The 20,881-nt window shown below is 38.0% G+C and overlaps 2 protein-coding genes across 8 annotated transcripts in view; one reads left to right on the top strand and one right to left on the bottom strand.

Annotated features, from left to right (window-relative positions):
- The window catches only part of fsd1l (fibronectin type III and SPRY domain containing 1-like), a 40,822-nt gene extending 23,060 nt beyond the window's left edge, over nt 1-17,762 (bottom strand). For 3 of the 6 annotated variants that reach the window (XM_088911422.1, XM_088911424.1, XM_088911426.1), the window contains exons 1-5: nt 17,645-17,717; nt 6,518-6,668; nt 3,710-3,805; nt 2,801-2,932; nt 162-263 (exon numbers count right to left, since the gene is read on the bottom strand). In XM_088911422.1, the coding sequence (XP_088767548.1) occupies nt 162-263; nt 2,801-2,932; nt 3,710-3,805; nt 6,518-6,535 (348 nt within the window). In that variant the 5' untranslated portion in view covers nt 6,536-6,668; nt 17,645-17,717. Of the gene's footprint in view, nt 1-161; nt 264-2,800; nt 2,933-3,709; nt 3,806-6,517; nt 6,669-17,644 lie in introns of all 6 variants that reach the window. The other 3 variants (XM_088911423.1, XM_088911425.1, XM_088911428.1) reach the window with 1 other exon arrangement.
- Nucleotides 17,763-19,620: 1,858 nt separating this feature from the next.
- The window catches only part of ift74 (intraflagellar transport 74), a 30,681-nt gene continuing 29,420 nt past the window's right edge, over nt 19,621-20,881 (top strand). For both annotated transcript variants that reach the window (XM_088911301.1, XM_088911300.1), the window contains exon 1: nt 19,621-19,693. The gene's annotated coding sequence lies outside the window, so the exon portion shown is untranslated. The remainder of the gene's footprint in view (nt 19,694-20,881) is intronic.

Raw genomic sequence — 20,881 nt, 5'->3', positions numbered from 1 at the left:
ATTATTACACATAATAGGTGATTTGATATAAAATTTTAACATTATCTGATGCAAGCAATCTCTGATCTAAGTGTACCACATCACATCGCAACAGTAAATCACAACTTTCTTTCTCCTATCTGGTGGTTTTACTCAAGCTCTGCAGAACTTTGAGCCTCTACCTTTGCAAACTCCTCAGAATCTTTGATGTCCAGAGCTGTGTTGGCGAACTCCAGCAGCTCTTCTGAGCTTTCCAAAGCACTGGTACTTTGGGTGAGCTGATTCTAGCAAAAAGACAAATCACAGACAGGTCATTTCACAGAAGTGACACATGACAAATGATCTCTATTAACCAAGAACCACACTATTAACCAATTAACCACCTTCCTTTTTTTAAAAGACCAATATAACATCACTTTTAAGAGTGCAAAGACCACGTGAACCATACTCAAAAACAGAACTGCAATTCAAATGGTGACAAACTTTTAAAGGTTTGTTGACTTTTTTGTAACTTGGAGCAATGAGCAAAGGCCAAAAACACAGTGTTTGGGGGTACAGTCTATTATTTTATTATTCAAAAGAATATACCCAAAACAGCAACGTTGAACATTATATCAACATGACAGTGGTCTCTCCAGAACAGAATACTAATGTAGAAAACACTTAGAAATCCAATTCTACGATTACAAACGATACTAGGCAATAAAAAGTACCAACAGATTTTAATCCAAACTCCTTGTTTAAAACTATATATACTGTATATCAAAAGTAAACTTGAGGAGAAAAAAAGAAGAAAAAAATAACAAAATGCAGTAAAGACACACATCATTAGGGAAAGGACAAAAAATAACATTTTTTTTACTGAAGGTAAAAGTAATGTTCTGTGATAAGAAGGAACATCAATGCTTTTCTTTTTCAATTTTAGACGCTCGATTACAGCAAATACTGTTGCTCTAGCAAAAGCGAACTGGATATTGCCAGACCTTCCTTTGACATTAAACAAATGATGTGGCTTTGTTAAAACTCTCCCACTAGTTCAGTTCTGTTACACTGAACTAAACTGAACTAACCAGCTTTTAGTCAGCCAGTCACCATGTTGGCAAGACCTACTGTGTGACAAAGCTGAATCTCTCTCTTAGTTGCAGATCTGGATACTTGCCAGGCATCTATGCTGAGTCACAGTGGTCTGGCTTGAGATCCACAGTTTTTGTTAATTTCATTGTCCTTCCTAAAGGGCTGGAAGTTCAATTCTTCTATATAAACAGACTGGGACAATGTATCAGGTAGCAAAGACTCTTTGAATCACTGGGTCTGTGTCACGCACCTTAGGTAAAAAGCCTGATTCTGTAAGGGGCATTTGACAAAAAGCAGGTATCAGGGTCATAGACTGAGCATTTCTGTTAGGTGGCTTTTAAACTTTGACAATTGAGTAATGGAGAAATCTACAATATGTCAGACAAGATATACTGTATATACAGCATATTTAAAGCTATCTTGATACATATTTGTCTTTTGACTGGGGATAACATATATGAAATGGTATATTCGTCTTTTAACCGGGGACAACATACTAGATATGAAATGGCTAACAGTGAACTTACAGTTAGAAAGTACTGCGCATACAGTTCAGGCAAGAGATTAATATAAGACTACACTTTCATGCATGTAACATCCTTTTAATTTTAGCGGCTGAGCATGTTGCAATTAGGAAGCTAAGACAAATGTGTATCTCCTGAAAGAGATGTTTCCCTTTCAGCTCAGAAAAGGTAATAAGTAAATTTCATGGTCTCGGTGTACTGTAGCTATTTAATGGATAACTTTGGCTGCTAACTTGCTAGTCTGCTGATTCTAGCTGGCTTACTGTTAGCTTAGGGGACAGTTCCTGAATGCCAACGTTTTTGTAACAGTGGAACCATCAGCACTGGCCTCCTGTTCCAGAGAACCTGACTCTGCGGGCAAAGGGGTACAAAACCAGAACCCACATTGTGTGTGTCTGGAATACAACATAATGACAATCTGGCCATCCACTGAAAAAAACATTAATATCTCTTATCTGCCTGAAATTCAAATTGTTTTACTGCTCCTGTTCACTGGACTTTGTACACAGGGCAGGGCTGTCAGCTGCCATAAGAAAGCAATTAAAGCATAACTAGCATTTAAATTTAACATGAAAATGGAGAAATCTGTTTTTTTCTGGGGTCCAGATCTATGGAACACCTTTTAGTTCACTTTTCAATTGCAAACTAATGTATATGCACATGAAGACATCTTACCAAAAATATGTACTTAACCTTCTTTGGTTCTTTTATCTATATTTTAGTAAAATATTAACAAAAATGTTTTCCTTATAGTCATTAATTATAAATATTTATCTTTAATATGAAAGTAGCCTATTTAGTGTGGCACAATAGCCTGGAAAGCATGGTTGTAAGCATGCTTTTCAGGGCTCTTTAGAAATTCCACAAATATTACTCAAATTGAAAGCAAATAAAGTCAATTTAGCCAACCCAGTTGTGTTGTTTTATGGAGCAAGTAAAGTTTTTCCTAAATGCAATGTTAGTGTCTCTTCTACCAATTTTTCTTCCAAGTATAGTTATGTGATTTAAACCCCTTCAGTGCTTCATCTTTTAAATTTTTAAACCATTTGTTTAAAAAGATTAAGCATCAAAGGTTACATCTAGCAGATACATTTGTAAGCACATTAGAGCTTGTTTACTCAAATACCCGTCTTTCTGACTCTGCTTGCTGCAGGACTCTCCCACAGTCCAGAAATAAGCACAGGTTTTCCTGGAAAAGCTCCAACAGCAACAGATAACCATACCTGAAGTTCTTGTGTTTTCCTTGCCTGTTCCTGTTTGATTGTGTTGGTCATACTCTCCTTCATCTCATCCAATACAGAATACAGACTATCAAACTCTTCTTCGAGGTCTGAAATCACTTTTGAAGAGTTATTCTGTAGGTAGTAGATATTTAGATTAGTTTAATCTTCTAAAACTGAACTTGCCACATTGCTAGTGCTTTATTGGAAGAATATGTATTCAATTGCATATTTGAAAACATTTATGAGCTAATTTTCTTTTGAAACTGTTAAATCTAAAATATGTTCAGATACTATTAAAGTCACACTATTTTAGTAAGAAGAAAAGCACAAACAATTTAAAAACTGAAAATATTGAGTGGAAAGAAAGTGGTTGTTAGAACTCCCATACTGTATGTGAAAAAAATCTTGATTTTTTAACACCGATTCAGAAAGAGCAACATTCAACTAGAGATTTCTGAACTCAAGCTTGCTTATTTTCAAATGTCTTTTACTAAAACTGTGCAGTGTTTCAAAACAGGATTCCTGTCTACATAGTTCTTTCTTGGCAGTGTAGTAATGTCTGGGAAGAAAGTCAATTATATAATACTTTTAAGAGGATTTGTGTATTAACACTGACACCATTATAACATGGCAAATAAACTGAACACAACACAGTACACGGATACTGTAAAAGTAACGGCACATGACAGTGCATGTAAAAGGCAATTTCTTCACTTACAAAGATATTTAACTGAAAGAAAAGTGTTTTCTTTCCCTTTTATCAACTTTTAGATGACTTTACAAACTTCTGCCATTTCAGAATTCCTCGGTTTTGACAAAGCCAGTTAAGTGTAAAAAATAATGATTTTACAAATTTGACAGTTGTGACAATAAATGTATACTCAAAGCAGGCAGAAAGAAACTTCCTACCTGCACGCCTTTGAGTGTGTGACTCACGGTGTCAATGAAATTATGGAGCTCTTCATTTTTGTTGGCCAGTGTGGTGATTATCCTTTGTAGGGCCTCCTGTAAAACAACAACAATAAATAAGTCTGGTTAGCGGACTTAACCTAAAACGGGCAACCCCGGTCACAAAGTTATCAACATTGTCTCTTCCTTATGAGCTTTAAATGTTTTCCTGGTGGGTTAAATATGCAAAATCACAAGGCCATAAGGGAAACTGCCTGAATATCCCATTGCCAACGCACAGGAAGTTGTTCAATGATCGACCAGATGGCTTTGAAATGTTTTTGAAAAGAAACCTTAACCCTCAACAACTTTGTCATCTAAGGTCAGGTAAAAGACACTGATAAAATTCAATGGGAAAACAGATCTCCACACATTATGTATATGGCCCTTCTAGCATGCTAAAGTTGTAGAATGCTGCTAGGTCATAAACTGAGAAAAGAATGATGCTGCATTTTTAGTTTTGCTAAACCTCTCAATTACCAATTAATCAGCAAAAACAAAAATACATTTCAGTGTTGATTTAAGGTCACTCCAAATGTCTTTCAATATCCAAAAAAGTCTCCATCTAAATTAACCCAATGCAATGAGACCCTCTTCTGTTAACAGACCACTTTTTTTTCTTAAGGACGCGGAAGTATTTTAAGGTTGATGATTCATTATTGATTTTGTTTGTTCAATCTGGTCCTTCCTTGGAGCTTGGAGTTCTAACTTTTCTAACTTGGAGGCCCAAGGCCCAAGGCCCAAGGCCCAAGGCCCAAGGCCCAAGGCCCAAGGCCCAAGGCCCAAGGCCCAAGGCCCAAGGCCCAAGGCCCAAGGCCCAAGGTCTAACTTGGAGTTCTAACTTTTGCCCTGATCTGCTGGTTTGGTAGCCTGAATCTGAGAGGCAAGAACAAACTGGGCAGCCTTGTGAAGATATGTCAGAAGGTCATTGGCGCTGTTCTTCCAGCCCAGCCCTCTCCTCCATCCATCATTCACATGTTTTACGTAAAGCAAAATCCATCTGTGACAATCCTTCACACCCCTTGTTTAATAAAATCCAGTTACTCCCATCAGAACACAGATACCGTCTCCCCAGCTCCAAAACCAACAGATTCAAGTTCTCATTCATACCTGTAGCCATATCTTGACTCAACACTTGAACTTCCATGTAAATATGTATGTACTGTATATTGTTGTTCCTGTGGGATTTTTTTCTTCTGTCCGTCTGTATACTAACACTGCTGCTGAAAAACAACTTGCTCCCCCCGGGGATAAAGACACTCTCTCTCTAACTTTATATTTTAAATACAACAGTTTTCTGAATTGACAGAATGCTGACCCTGACGAGGTGGTGCAGAAGTGAATGGTAAGGAACTTAAATGATTTAAAGTTTACAGTTACAATCATCTCCTTGACAGACTTCAGCCTTTAGCATGATCCAACATTACACACTGTAGAATGCCCACACCTGAAGAAGGTTGCTGTTTTTTCTCTCTTATCTCTTTTCAGCATGGAATAAATCTATTACTTGTTCCATTACACATTGTATATCATCCAAAACTTAGAAACTACAGTGTGACTTTTACTAGCTGTTGGAGATTACAGTAAACACATGCAGTATCACCATAATGAACTCCTCCCTAACCAACACTTAACAAACATCAATGGTGTTAGTTCAAATTAAAACAGGGCACTGTTAAGGTGAAAAGGAAACAGACTGGCTTACTAAGGTGAGGGTTTTTTAAAAGTTTTATCTTCCCACTCCACATATATTGTAAGAAATCAAATAATAGTAACAGTATTTTAATAGTTAGGGCAACATGCTGCCTTGCCTGTTAGCACTGTTGCCTCACAGCTCTACGGTCTTGGGTTGAGCTGTGAGTTGTATAGAGTCAGAATGTTTGCCCCATGTTTATGTGGGTGTTCTCTCAAAGACAAGATTGTGGGCTGACTGGCTCTGGGAGATTTTTAATTCCACAAAGAGCAAGAGTGAGGCCCCTATTTTCATATTAACAACTCACATAGTGGCCACAGTTAAGTTGACCCACTGTGCAGTAAAGACAGCAGTTTTCTGAAGAAATGCACATTCCTCCATAAATGGAGAGGGTAAGATTTTGTTCCCAAGTATTCCCACTGCATTTTGAAGGAAAGAGCCATCATTCAAGAAAAAAATAGCAAATAGATCAATGAAAGTGTAATTTGTCTGTGGCGGTTCATTTAACTTCTGAAGTGAATTTGAGAGAGTAGTTCATCAGAGTTGTCACCCTTGCAGAATTGGGAGTACAGCACACAAGACTGTCAACGCTGATAGACATTTCTAAATAAAGAATCTTTTGGTGTCAGGCTTTTTAAGCATCCAGGACATCAAGTTGCAAAAAGCACAAAAGTAATACTGAGATTCTAATTCCAAAAACTAATTTCACCTACTGTAAAAAGCCATGTTCTGAGCTATAAGTTCAATGCACTGTAAAACATTAGAAAATGATTTTGAGATGTAGAACAAATTTTTGTCATACATATTGACATTTCAGTAATTAAAAGTAGTTATAAATACATATAGCTCTCAAGGGATAAAGTATTTCTAAATAGTTTTCGTAGTATTGCAGTTTACAGAAATTATATGTATAGTATATGAGAAAGAGATACTGTATGTAAGGCCTGTACTACACATAAATAAACATTTAATGTAACACTATGTAACACTGTATGCTTGAAGCTTTTAACTTGCTTTACTACTTCCATTCCTGCGTGTTTCAGGAGTTTGTTACAATTATTCCAACAGTTACCGACCTGAAATCGAAGAAACATTCAATTACATAACAAAGCAGTTGGCTGGAAGAGACATATTCAGGCAGGAACTAAGCCAGCAGGAAGTCAAAAGCTCAGTCTCACATCCCAGTAGCTGATGATGACCACTGAAGACAGACTGTAAATTATACCACTGCAAGGGAAAGGAAGAAATTGCTTGGGTCTTACTTAAACATATAGCTTGCAAATTTGGGAGTGAGCTCCCTTTACTTTCGGAAGATACCCACCTACAAACTAATCCATATTTAAAATTTATCTAACTGCAACCTGGTAAGCAGCCCTGAAGGCATGTATTCACAATTCTAGACTTAAAAAAATCATAATATCTAAGGTCTAAGATAGGTCTAAGGTCAACTTAGACCTAATACAACTGATATAAAAGTGGAATTTGTCAGTATGGACAATCTTAATTTTTAAAATGAATTGTTATTTATATCATTAGCCTTTCCTGTCTTACATTTTGCTCTCGCTAAAAACTATTTTTGGTTTGTTTGCTGCTTATATTAATATTTGGTATATTAATGTCTTTCACATGTAGTCTCACTTGTGCAAAGTTCTTTTTGCTGGACATTTAGTAAGTGCATCACAAGCCCAGGTAACAAACAACAATACAGACAACATAATTGGACATCTCACAAGCGCAAAACCAAATCCAAGAAATGTACAGTGAAACATGTAGAAATAAAATTATGCAATAAATTATCATTGTAAGACCAAATGTATTTTCAGCCTTGATTGACCTGTGTTAAGTCTTATAAATAACCTAAATTGGTAGCTGGAGAAATTGACATCTGTGACATAAAAACTACCGTGTAAATATACCTGAAGAAGGCTCCACAGAAGAAACGTTGCGTTTTCTTTATTCTCTTTTCATTATGGAATAAACCTATTACTTGTTCCTACTGTATAAATATGCCAATTATGGAGTACAACCAAATTACTGCAGTACTTCAGCAAAAACAAGTTACCAGCACGCAACAGGTTTTAAATTGACGATCTGTGGTAGGCAAAGTTTTGATATCTGTGCCTTTTTACCCAAATGTGGTTTTTCAAATTTCCACTGCTTCATTTTCAATTTAAGGTACACTAACATTTTGAAATCTATTTTGGAAAATCTTTCCACTAGTTTGCACCCAATATTATCCTGAAAATTCTTGGATCGTTTTGATATTTTGATATAACGAATATCACACATGAAAATGCTTGGCGGTTGTGTGTTAAGTAACTAAGAATGTATGTGATTCACACAGCCTGGAGACTCAAATTCAGTCCCTCACCCTTTTCACTGTGAAAAGAATCCCTATGACATAAAACTATTTTGGCCTACCAGAAGTAGGTGTTATAATTTAAATCTGAAAGTTTTATTAAAGTTGCATTAAAAAAAAGACTGAAAACCAAGAACAAATCTTTAGAAACATCATTCTAAAGCCTTGGGAACTGACAGCTGTCCCTTCTCATTTAAATTACAATATTGCATCTTATTAGTCATGCGCTCCAAAAGCCAAAAGCATTGCACTCAAACGTACAGTATATACCGTGCCCCACAAGTACAGTAGAAACCTTCCATCTCTGTTGTCTTGTTTGACTCACAATCTGATGTCAGAGGATAACTGGAGGTTACTGTGCGCGCCTATCAAACATTTGCCTACTGCAGGTCATCATGACCATCACACAGTATGACAAGGACAGTTCTAGGCTTCTTATTTTCACTACGTTTCAAATAAACATTTCTAAGGTTTGGGGCACACAACTAAAGCTGAAGGGCACTGGGAGGTCAATATATTGTTGAGGGAAACATAATATTCTCTACTGTGCAGCAACGGGGCCGGTCATCACTTTCAGAGAGTCATCCAGGTGGGTGCACAGTGACTGACACGCCTGTCACAGCCTGTTGGGAAAGACGTTCTCTATACTTCCCCCTTTATTCATGCGCTCCTCTGAGAGTGGTGCTCATAGACACCACCTCGTCAGGGTCAGTAAGACAGGAGGTGTGCTTTATTAATTTCTCATACTCATCCACTAACAAATTCATAAAATCTCAATTTGAACTCTCATACAGCAGATTAAACGGACAACCCTGTTCTCTTTCACTCCAGAACAGACGGTCTCTTAAAATACAATGGCTTTCTAAATTAACTGTGTCATTCCGGGGTACACATACATACATTTCTTCAATTCCAGTCTCCTCCATGATGGTCATTCTAAACCCTCCCCTTGTGGGGCACACAAACATGTACATTTCACAATTACTTCCCTGTACATCCTCACAATACATTAGGATACCATATAGTAACACAATAAATTGTGGAAAGGTCCAGAGAGTTTAATATTTTTTTGATTATCCATTTACACTTATATATAGCACTCACAGATTTCAAATAGGCTGCTGTGTGGTTTGTCATTTCTGTGCATTCGGTATAGGGAGATTTTTGTACAGGATCTTTCTGAGGTTTGTAAGGGCTATCAAGACACCCAGGGATGATGTGTTTTGTTTATGTGAGATGCTGTTGGGAATAATGAGCATGAGGAACGAAGCCCTTTTCTAAAACTGCAGTATCACAATGACAGCAAGGTCAATGGAAAAGTGGCCTGAAGAACAATAAAAAAAGATGTCAACTCATTTCTCCCTTTACCTTATTCTTGGTAATAAACCGTACAAAAATTTGAGATGAAGTGTCCGTTCACATTTACCATTTAAGAATTTCATTGTCGGAAGAAACATTAGGAAAAAAAGGTTTCTTAGAAGAGCGTTCCCCAAGTTAGAGAATAATACAGGAGGTAATAAAGACCAACTGGGTTATTTGACATCCAGTAGATTATTTTCAATGACACTTCCAGTGCTCCCAACATAATGTAAATTGTGTCCTATGGCTTATTAGAAAATCTAATTCAGTCTTCATGGGTGAAAAATGAGCTTTTTGTCCACCATGGCTATTTTTATGCAGCAATATATTGATGTTTTCTGTTTTCAGGGCCTACAGTGTACATGCAGTGTCTTCTCTGGAGCTCTTTTTAGAGGCTGGTCTAGGCCTAGAGATGTGCTCAGTCATGACATGCACCAGTCTACAGCAGCTCTGAGTGTGAAGCAGTGACATCACAGAATATGGACCACAGCTCCTTGTCTAGACCAACAATTAGGAGCATCCCAAAGGATACCCTCTTTCCCCTGTAGTGCTTAGGCAACAGTACATTACGTATTTATATTTTAAATCACAAATATGCTACAGAACTCACAAAACAGCATGACAGAAATAAAACAGACGCCACCCTTTGTTCTGAGCTCTATTGGGAGTTTGGGTCATGTGTGGAAATCTGATGTTCTCACCTTTGTACTTTCTAAAACAAACCCCTAATGCAATAAATGCATAGAACACTTTTTTTTTCCTCCAGCACATTAACACAATTAGTGGAAAAGCAAAAAAAGGTAAACAGACATTTTTAGAATGCCTCCTTCCAAACAAATTCTGAAATGCTTTTGTTTAAAATTTCTCAAAGAAAATGCTAATGTAAAAACAAAGTACAAACTTTATATACAGTATACATTCACACTAGCATTAATCCCCACAGCCTCTTACCTTTATCATGAAAAACTTCTAAACCTGTAAAACTGAACAGCAATCCAGGATTTCTTCAATAAAATAACGTTTTGTTTTGTAAGTCTGAGACTCACACAAGATGAATTAAAGGAACAGCCCTTTTCTGGAATATGCGTTTCAGTTTGCCAAAATCAATTGTCTCACTCATCAGCAGGAATCTTTCAATAAAGGATGACTGTCACATCATATAATACACCTGCACTTTAGAGCTCATGTTCTTTACTTAATCCTTTCACATGAGCACCGACGTGGCACCTAGTGTCTAATGCAATGACTGCAATTTTTTGCTCTCAAAAATCAGGGTGCTCTAAAAGGGTGTCATTCCGTTATTAATATGGTAATATTAATAGGCCAATAGGTACAGTATGTAAACTCCTATTTAAAGCTCCATACTGCAATGCACAATGTGCTTCTGCTGCAGTAACCCAACAGCAGTACAGAGGTCACGTATACTTTACGAAAGCGACTGCAGTCAATTAAGCAGGGATAACACTTTATATGTAACACGCTGCTGGGGAAAATGAAAAGGGAAAAATTCTGAAAACAAACAAAATCCTTCAGAAACCTCCAGGTGTTAAGATCTGTGAACCTGCTAGGCAATACCTTGCTTTCTTTTGACGGTTTCATTAAAGTGTAGCAGTGCCAGGGTGCGAAATCAAATGTGCAAGACATACAGTAATTGGCAAAAAAGCCATCTGTAGGCCACGCCTTTTGACTGTGCCTCGGGGACTTGTGGATTGCCTGGCCTGTACTGAACACAATGGGCCTGCACCTCTTAAATCTGTAGCCTGCCATGACAGATGGCCTGTTCCTCATTAAAGCTCCCAGTTAAAGGTGATGAAAAAAGGAAAACAGGATAAATGGGCGTGTGACACTAATGATCTGTTTTTTTCTTGCGACATACGCAAGAAACAGAACTTTCTGTGATGTGATATTTCAGTTTGTAATTTGTTTTTCCAATACAAAGTTAAACATTTTAATTCAATTATGGAGTGATGGATGGGTATTTATTACACTTTAACTTGTAAAAGACAGTAATGTATACTGTATGATGGGGCCCTCCAAAAAGTATTGGGGCAGCAAAGGTTGAACATGGATTTTTATTATGAACTCAAAGAATGATTTCTCATGGAAAGTATAACTGCTACCTATTGTAACTTAGTAACATCAATTCCCTTCTAGGTTCTTTGCTCAATAATAGAAATGAAATTGTCAATTAGCCGAAAAATCAGGCTGACTGATTTACAGTTGATTAAAAGAAATAGCATCAGAGCTATGAAGGGACGTCTTAATAATCCCCAATAACCTCCAGAGTGCAGAGGTGAAATTCAACCAAAATCAACTGTTTACAGAAAACGGCGACAGCAGACGTATATAGGCTAAAGACAGGAAAGTCAATCTTTTGTATTGTTGATATAAATAACAACGGCAGCAGCGGAATGCATTCTAAAGTTCGCAGAAATATTTTGTCTGTTTACGTACAAGGGAACACATTAACATGGCCAACGCAACCAAGACATTAAAGGTCAATTTCCATACTTAAATAAAATCATATGCATTTTGAACGTTAAAGAAAAACTGAGGATGGAACACCCTAGAAACAACCCAGTAGTGTGGGGCAGTGGTCAGGGTTCTGGACTCCTAACTAGGAACTTTGTGCGTTCATTTCCAAGATGAGACACTCCTTGTTACTGTATACCCCCGAAAAAGGCTCGGCCCTCAGGTTGCTCCAGTGAAATACTCAGCTGGAGAGGTCAGCGCAAATGCAAGCCGCTTTGGATAAAAGAGTCAGCCAAATAAATTAGTCATTAAGAACTGAAAGAGGCTGCAGCACAGGCAAAGCATCTTAAATGATTACAATATGTGGAGTGTGGACCACAGCCTTCATGCTGTTATTGCTTCAGAGGGATATGCAACTAAATATGGACACTTGAACTGATACTTACAGTACTTATGGTCACTTGAAATCACTACTGAAAACAAAGTATGTTTTTTATCATCAGATATGTAAATAACCCAAAGCAAAATGCATATTATAGTGTATTATGTTAACAAAAAAGTGTTAGATTGTCAAGCAAAAACAGGTCTGACAGCACTTTCAAACTGTATATTTTGTTTCAGGAATGCTGTTATTACAGTGCATTTTGGAAAACATAAAAAAAATGACAAAGGATCATGACACAGTCCCAGATGTGTTAGATATTTTAGCACAAACGCAGTGGTGGAGGGTGGGTACAGTAAGAGCTGGAGGCACAGTGACAAGGCACTAAGAGGAAGGCCGCATCACGAACTTGATCCCTGCTTGTGAGGGGCAAAGGGAGCTCGTCCTCCAGCGCCGCGCAGCCAGCAATCTTTCACAAGCACAAAACCAAGCTGCCAGCGAACCAGCAGACAAGCAGAGGAAATGTACAATACAATTCTTTAGCTTGGTAATTCATTATGATGGCCATGTTGTCGCATCCCCTGCTGCAGTAGTCCTGCAACGGTCTGCGCGTGCCAACTACGGCTGCCACGCTGAGAAGGCGGACACCTCTGCCCCTGCATCCCTGTGCAGTGGAGCCGCACTGCTCTTCATCAGGACAGGTGCTGACTAACTTCTTCCAGGTCTTCGGAAGGGCCGACTAACTGTGCTGTCACTTCATTTACAAGCAAACTCTCCTAATGCCTTTATTAGGACATCTGAAGAACATGAGGTTATTTACCTCAGGTAAATACTGTTAATGTGCTTAGTGCAATATACAGCCATCCCTTTTCTAACCTTTTTATACAATACTGGATCACGGGGGTGCTGGTGCCTATCCCTGCAAGCAACGGACACAAGGCCTGATGCTCCGTGGACAGGACTCCAGTCCATCTCAGGGCACACTCAAATACACTCACACTCACACTCACACTCACACTCACACTCACACTCACACTCGGGCCCATTTTCCCAGAAGCCAGTTGACCCACCAGTACGTAGTTGGACTGTGGGAGGGAACCAGCGCAGGAAGAGGAAACCCACGGGGACTTACGAAGAACATGCACACTCCACAAAGACCCACACAGAGTACCCCAGGATCTGAACCCAAGGCCCCAGCACGGCGAGACAGCAACGCCTACCACTGCACCACCAAGCTGCCCCCAGTGCAATGTCTGCAATAGGATTTTAAACATGAAGGAATAAAACAAATTGACTATAAAACAGTGTTGCTTGACTTTTCACCTCTGTTCCATCAAATCCCGTTCTGATTACAGATCTAGCATTGCTAGTTTCTCAAATTGGGTTTTGTTTTCACTGTGGATTCCCTCGGCTGCAACAGAGTCAAAAGTCATTGGTGCCATAACTGAGCAGAGAAACTTGTAATAAATCCATTCAAAGATATCAATTAAAGAGGCAGCTCATGTCGTCTGGGCTTCAGCGCTATTTCAGTTTTTACTGGCTTCATGGGCGTCACGTGATCAATTTAAGTTCTCTACTGTAGGTCCTGCTCTTATTTTATTTCTCATGGTACTGTATATATTCTATGCAAGAAATAAATGTTATTCAAATTAAAAAGAGACTTCTTCTGAGCACCTGCTACAATACCAAAACAAATAGTAAGGAAATTAATCAGTATATTCTTTTTACTATTTCTAAAACAAGAAATACTTTAACGCTCCCTGTCTTTTTCCTTAAAACAAGCTTCAGAAAGTCTTTGAAGGAATTTCGTCCTACAATATTACAAAGGTGTACCTCACCTAGGCTGTAGAAAAGAAAGGAAAGGAGTAAGAAATAAAATTAAAGTGGGATTACTCTGACCAATGAAGTTACTGCTGTAAGGAAAACATTTAGCACAAGATCAAATGTATTTTTCAGTAAAATAGAAATATTAACAGATAACCTGTTGATAAATTATAACCCTACAGAAATCCCCCCTTTTATTTATTTGAAGACAACTTTTTGGAATACAGTAGATTCCTATTCTTTAACCACTCAGATGGTTACATTAAAAGTGGCGACATTAAAATATTATTGCTTAAATATTTAGTATTATAACTGTAATTTCATACAGAAATTCAAGCTTTAATATAAACATTCAGATACGGCACTGTCTGCTGCTACAGATACATACCAATTCACTAGAAGATCAAATCTATTTCCTTAAAGACATTCGGAGTAATGGGATGACAAAGCAGACTGCCATTCCGAAAGAAAGGGTATTAAGGGAAAACTCCTCGGATTACACTGGACGTAAGCAATGCTGTTGCTGAATGAGCTTCCTTTGATTAGGATAAGAGGATGTGTCTCTCATTGCTTTACGGAATTTAACTTCATGTGAATGACGAGTCTCAAATGTCCTCATTTGGAAGCACATCTGCATTAAATTTGTATAGTAAATGTTCTACCAGGAAGATTCAAATGCCTCACTTCCAAACTATCTCTGCCTTGTACGTGAATGAAAGTGGCTTTCTTCCTCTCTCTTTTGATTAATCGATCTTTGTTTGCAACAGGTATTACTCCAGCACATCTAGAGCTTCAAAATGGTTATAAACAAAAAGTAAAGAATGAGTGGGCCAAAATGGATTTCCAGACTACATTTTCAAAATTTCTACAGTTCCTAGGACTGCTATAATCACGCACTGTCATGCAAAAATGTTTTCATCACACTTCAAAAATATTAGAGCAGCCCTGCACACAATGAGAAACCGTGTAGTGAACCTGAATCTAGAACTACGGTTATCTTTAGATTTTCATAACATGATATCAAGTGAACAGTTTAAAAAGAGAAAAGTACTGAAAACATATATTTAATTAACACAAGTTAAGTATTTAGTACTTTATGCCCAAAGTGAGGTAGTGCGCTGTATATAAGACACTGCTCAAGAAGACAGGAGTAACACACACTCAAGATTACTGGCTTGAAGCCCAGTTCTATTTATACCACATTCTCTCCAGCCTGGGATGGCACCATAATAACACTAATAACACTGGCAAATGTAAAGCTGAAATGACCATTAGTTACACTGTTAGTGTACAAGAGAACTGAACATGTTAGTTACACTGTTAGTGTACAAGAGAACTGAACATGTTGCATTTATGTTCAATGTTAATTGAGAACCAAGCCAACAATGACGAAGCACACTCCTGTACACGTGATTTAGAAAATTAACTAGATAAACAGGTAAGAATAATCTGTAGGCCTCAATTCGGCTTCCCCCCCCATCTGCATTTCCCCCCGAAATGGTGACAGTGTATTGAGTGGAGTGGAGAATGAGATTCCTATCTGTTGGGTCAAAAATCCTATACCTGTAGCTCAACAAAACATCTGATTGGTTTTGAAATGGAACAAAACCTTCCTAAAAACAAACTCTAGCTCCAGGGCAATCCAAGAAAATAAAGGGATAGGTTTTGAGCATGAATAGAACTGTGAATATCCAAGCCTTCATTCAATAACAACACCTGCAATGTGACACGAAAATGTAAAAATGTGGGAAGGATCATAGGGTAGTACATGAGGTCCAGACACTGCAGATAACACCTTTAAAGATGCTTCAGTATTTCTAGTTAGGAAAAATATTTCTCCTGCAGTAATTTTTACCATTTGAAATTCCCCCGATCAATGTTTTAATAGCTGTCTGCAGAAGACTTTTGCAGAATTTCATCAAGTATTTTTCAAATTGCACATCGCTCTACTATATACTACTTCATGGCAACATCTTTAACATCCATGACTCAACCAAGACAAATAACTTGTAGGATACTGGAACTCCAGAAATACAGGCAGAGTGATAGAGAATCAGAGAAGAGGATGGAAATAAATTCCAAAGGTAGTCCGACTGCCAACACGTTTTAGTTTTTTTTCCCCCTACAGGAAGAAAAAACAATACTGTGAAGAGAAAAAAAGTAAAATTCCAAAGTCGTGAAGGATTCCAAACCCCTCCTCCCATTCTTGACAAAGTATCACAGTCCTTTCATAGCGCACTTTCAACTCCCTGTGCTTTCAAAAGCATTTCATGTATCCCTTTTGTTTGCTGCGTACGGCAGAACTGCCCCTCCCAGCTCCGGTGTAGCATACTGTATATAAATATTTGAAATGCACCGAGTTACATTAGAAATAGTTTACACTTCGTTTCTTTGGTATTTCTCGGCACTGACTTACAGTCTTCCATTGCGCACTTTTCCAACTTTGAGATACTGTATCCTGTACTTAGTCTCCTAGTGTTAAATATTTTTTTTCCCTATTTAAATTGCGAATGTGAAACTTTTTGAAATCCATTGATAAGACCACCTAATCACCCCCCTGCCCCCCAAACCAGGCAGGGGCTGGACAAAATGCGTCGGTTAACTTGGCTGTAGCTAAGCCCCTAAATTCTAATAAACCCCACCCTTCCATAATGGGATGACTCATGCAACAGACAATCCTATTCTATAATGGATTAAACGTAGAGCCTTTGCTATATCGGCAATAATAAACGCGTAACACACCATGACACCTATGTCACCGGATCACATGCGCTGCCGGACAAAAAAAAGAAAGAGGAAAATGAAAACAACTTTGGCGGTCCAAGACCTCATTTGTGAACAGAAAGCAGCTAAATGACCATTACCGGTCCCACAGAATAATTTTAACGTAAATTAAAAAAAACGGCATCTGCTCCCACTATTTCATCTTAATTGAGGCTAACGTTGTCTTTGGGCCGTGCACCTGCTAGACATTACTTACACTGAGTGCCCTATCAAAAAGAAATGCTGCCTCATGCATTATGCCACTATCCCAGCAACTTTCACCTTAGCTCCCCAGTCATTACCGGCAGTGAAGTCATTACTGAAATTATTTCACGTTATACACAGTATTGCACTGACAGTAAACAAGACACCCATCGGTCTGATGCTACAGTAATTCACTGAATCCAATGGCTACACCGTAACCTACGACTGATCGAACAGCACATCTTAATGAGACAATTCCCAATTCCTGGCGTTCACAGAGGCACTTAATTAATCTTTTACATACTGTAGTCAAAAGTTGTTAATATTGACTTGAATGTAACTACCGTTAGTTACTAGTAGTATCTAGTGTTGCACTTGATACAGTATCAATCGACAGGCCAGATATCAGCTTGCTTGTCTCGGTTCTTCGTAATAACGTAAGATAAGACAATAACAAAGCAGGAAAGCAAAACTAGCAGCAAGGAGAAAAAAATCATAAACAAAATCTAAGATTCTTAAAACGATTTTTCTCTCATTCACTACACCACGCTAAATCACAATGCAATGCTATCGAGAGACAATGCAAATTAGTTATTCCTTAGCAGCTATATCAAGCTGAACAGCATCCCATCTCGTATACCTTACTAAAAATGCAATACGGTGACAGGCAAATACATAGAAATGTATCCAAAGGATATAATCTGGTTCCCACAGATGGTGGCCGGCTAGGTTTTGCATTGAGTAGAATCTGGTAACGGTGCAACTTCTTGATGCTGCATTTTCACAAGCCCGAAACCGCAATCTGACATCGAAATCAACGCAACACAGGACGTTACTTACTTTCTGGGAGTCCATACTGAGGATGGGTGAGTACCAAAGAGAAAGATCGCGATACAGTTTATGAAGGGGACAAGTTTCTCAGTGATGAAGACGATGTTATCTGTGCTGAACAAGGCGGAGCTCCATGGACATGCGCAGTGAATTTTCTTGCCGCTCTCCCCTCACGTCAAACTCTGAGGCGTACTCGTACGCCTTATTCATATTTATAAGCACCGATCAGACTCTGGTCGACTATCATAGGTAGACATACTACAATAGAGTCTTAAAGAATATTTGTTTTACCATGAGCGATATTTTATTCAATCATAAATGTTTACCGTCAAGACCCTCACATTGCCTACAGATTTAACCCTTTAGCATTTGTGGTCAAAATGAGGTGGGTGGGTTCACTTACCTTACTTTTACTGAAATTAATTGATATTCAAAAGCAAAACTCAAAATTAATTTATTTCCCTTTAAAACTACATTAAACCTATGTCTATACTGGCGTTTAAACCTGTAACTTTTTTAAGAAAGATGGAAGGAGTATTAAAACCAGCCAAAATGCATACATTTATAAATCTACATTATTTTTATAATATTGGGAACGATATTTTACAGGAAAGTTAGAAAATACATAGCTACTTATCATTTTAAGTTTTTGCTTAATCTGATTGAATATATGACGGATTGTACAAAGAAATCATTCGTCGTATTATGCTATCAGTTTAATAACACACAGCTTCTCATTAGCTACAGATAGAAGAAGCACACTGTTGTGGTTTTAAATTAATCTGATAAATATCATCACAGTTGAACGAAAATAAAAATCTACATTCACAGGTTTGTTCACACTTAAGTAAAAACAGGGTTCTGACATTTTAGCACCCCTTCATGCAACTGTAAAAACGAGGACGGGCGCCTTCCTGTGGTGTTTTGGTAAAATAACAAATATCCTGACAGTCTGGAGTCTTCATCCTTGGTCCTGGAAATCCCATTATCTTTTGGCTTTCGGTGCAGTTACTGAGCTCTCGTTTGCGTAACGTACTGTACATCTTGGTTGACATATTGTGTTTAATCAGACCTCCTCAGGGATTTCAGATAAGAATTAGACGGATCAACCGGATACCGAGAAAAGGAAATAATTCAAACCAGAACCTGAGACAGGGTTATCGAACACGACGACAAACTATGAAGTGCCAAACTAATCAGTCAGTGCTGAACGGAACTCGAAGTGTCAAGTTCCTGGTACTCTGTCTCCAACAATGGAGACACCAAATCATTTACGTTTTATATCTGTGCCAAAGATTGTGTCAAACGTGATTAACAAAACCAATGTTTTGGTTCAATTAAACGATTAAGAAAGCAAGTCCGAATGAAAACTAAACACTATGTTGCATTTCTGGACCAGGCTGAAGACTGACATCACACACACATATATACACACGGTATTGATAAAAATAAGGAGTCAAAAGTAATTAAAGTTTTCATTGACTCTCTGTTATTGAACAGGCTAACATTGGGGATACTGTATATATTGCACAAGGGAATTAACTCTGTATAGTAACAGATGTTCTCATATTAAAAGTATACCTGTAGTGTGTAGCTAGGTATTCTTTAAAGATACTACATCTTTACTAATCCCGCTTTCTAGATCGGAGTAATTTGTTAAAAATGATCATTTTGGTTTGTTTTTAATATTAATAATCATTGACAGCAAAGCCAAACTATGAAAAACAGTTCTCCGTCGTATGCCAAAAAGGAAAGACACGAATCACACCTACCTGTTGCCCTGCTCATTCGTTTATACCTCCTATAATTGCCTCCTCCTGCATCACTAGAAACTAACTGCAGAAATCTTTGCTGCATAGCATCACTGCAAAAGTCTAATTCCATATTTACTGTACCATCCATGCGAAGAAAGATTTCAACACTAGAGGGAGCATTTTGACAGGAAACGGGACTACTAGCTCTCGCGATACGGGACCTCTGGTTGCTGGGTTACGGAGGAAGTATTCGCAGAAAAGGCTGATCAACGATTACATCAAGACGATTTACAGAAATAAATAGGTATTTTACTTTTTCCTAAGCACTTTTAAAATGCTCCGCTTCGAAGCATTTAAGCTTTGCTGCTTTTCTTAATTCCCTAGAAATCTTAAATCAATTTTTACAACCAGACGTAAGAGGATAACGTTACAGTTGTGTTGCTATGGTATAATCTTGCTGTCACCACGCATTAAGGGCTAAACTAAACTCAACTGTTTTGTGCTTTTCACAGGCTGAGAAGAAATATTGTTTTTGCATGCGGGTTTCTACAAAGTGTCTTCAAATGTACCTTCACATTGTACATACTTTTTTATTATGAATTCTAGTGATTTGTCTTTGTGCGTCTATTTCATATTAATTGAAGACAGAATGTTCTCTGTTTCAATTAACCTCGCATGTTTATAGACATTTTAACTGCTATCAATTAAACTCGATAGTCATGAAACACATGGCGAATGAAACTAACTCGAATTTTTGGGAAAAAGGAGTAATAGGTGCGTCTCTTTGTGACGTTAATAACTAAAGAGAAAACATAGTAATATAATTAAATAATTTAATAAAATAATAATAATAAAAACTTTATTTTATATAGCGCCTTTATAGGTGGCTTCTCAAAGCGCCTTACAAAATGACAACAACAACAATAAAAAAATACACAAGATAAGCAGGATGACAATATACAGTTAGAGGAGACAGTAGATGTTTGTACTGAATACAGTAGGAGAAGAGGTGTAAATAAAGAACAGAACCAGTTAAGTAAATGCTCTTCTAAAGAAGAAGTTTTTGAGTCTGGATTTGAAGGAGTTGAGAAAAGATGACTCTCTGATATCCTTGTGGAGAGAGTTCCAGAGTTTAGGGGCTTAACAGGAGAAGTCTCTGTCACCCCTGGAGTGTAGACGGGCTTGGGGGGACAGTTAGGAGACCAGAGTCAGAAGAAGGTTGCGAGGTGGGGAGTAGAGAGATAATAGCTAAGACAGGTACTGAGGTGCCAAGCCATGCAGAGTCTGATAGGTGAGCATGAGGACTTTGAAGTCGGCACGAAACTTGACAGGAAGCCAGTGCAAGGACTCCAGGATAGGAGTAATGTGATCACTTGCACTAGACCTGGTCAGGATTCTGGCTGCTGAACTTGTTAATATAAGTGTACAGTAAACTTGTATTAATAAGTAGCAGGCCAATGTCATATCATCACACTTCTGTATATGCGTGTCG

This window comes from Atractosteus spatula, chromosome 3 (assembly GCF_055471065.1).
Source record: "Atractosteus spatula isolate fAtrSpa1 chromosome 3, fAtrSpa1.hap1, whole genome shotgun sequence".
NCBI classification, from domain to species: Eukaryota; Metazoa; Chordata; class Actinopteri; order Semionotiformes; family Lepisosteidae; genus Atractosteus; species Atractosteus spatula.
This window is presented reverse-complemented; position numbering and strand designations above follow the sequence as displayed.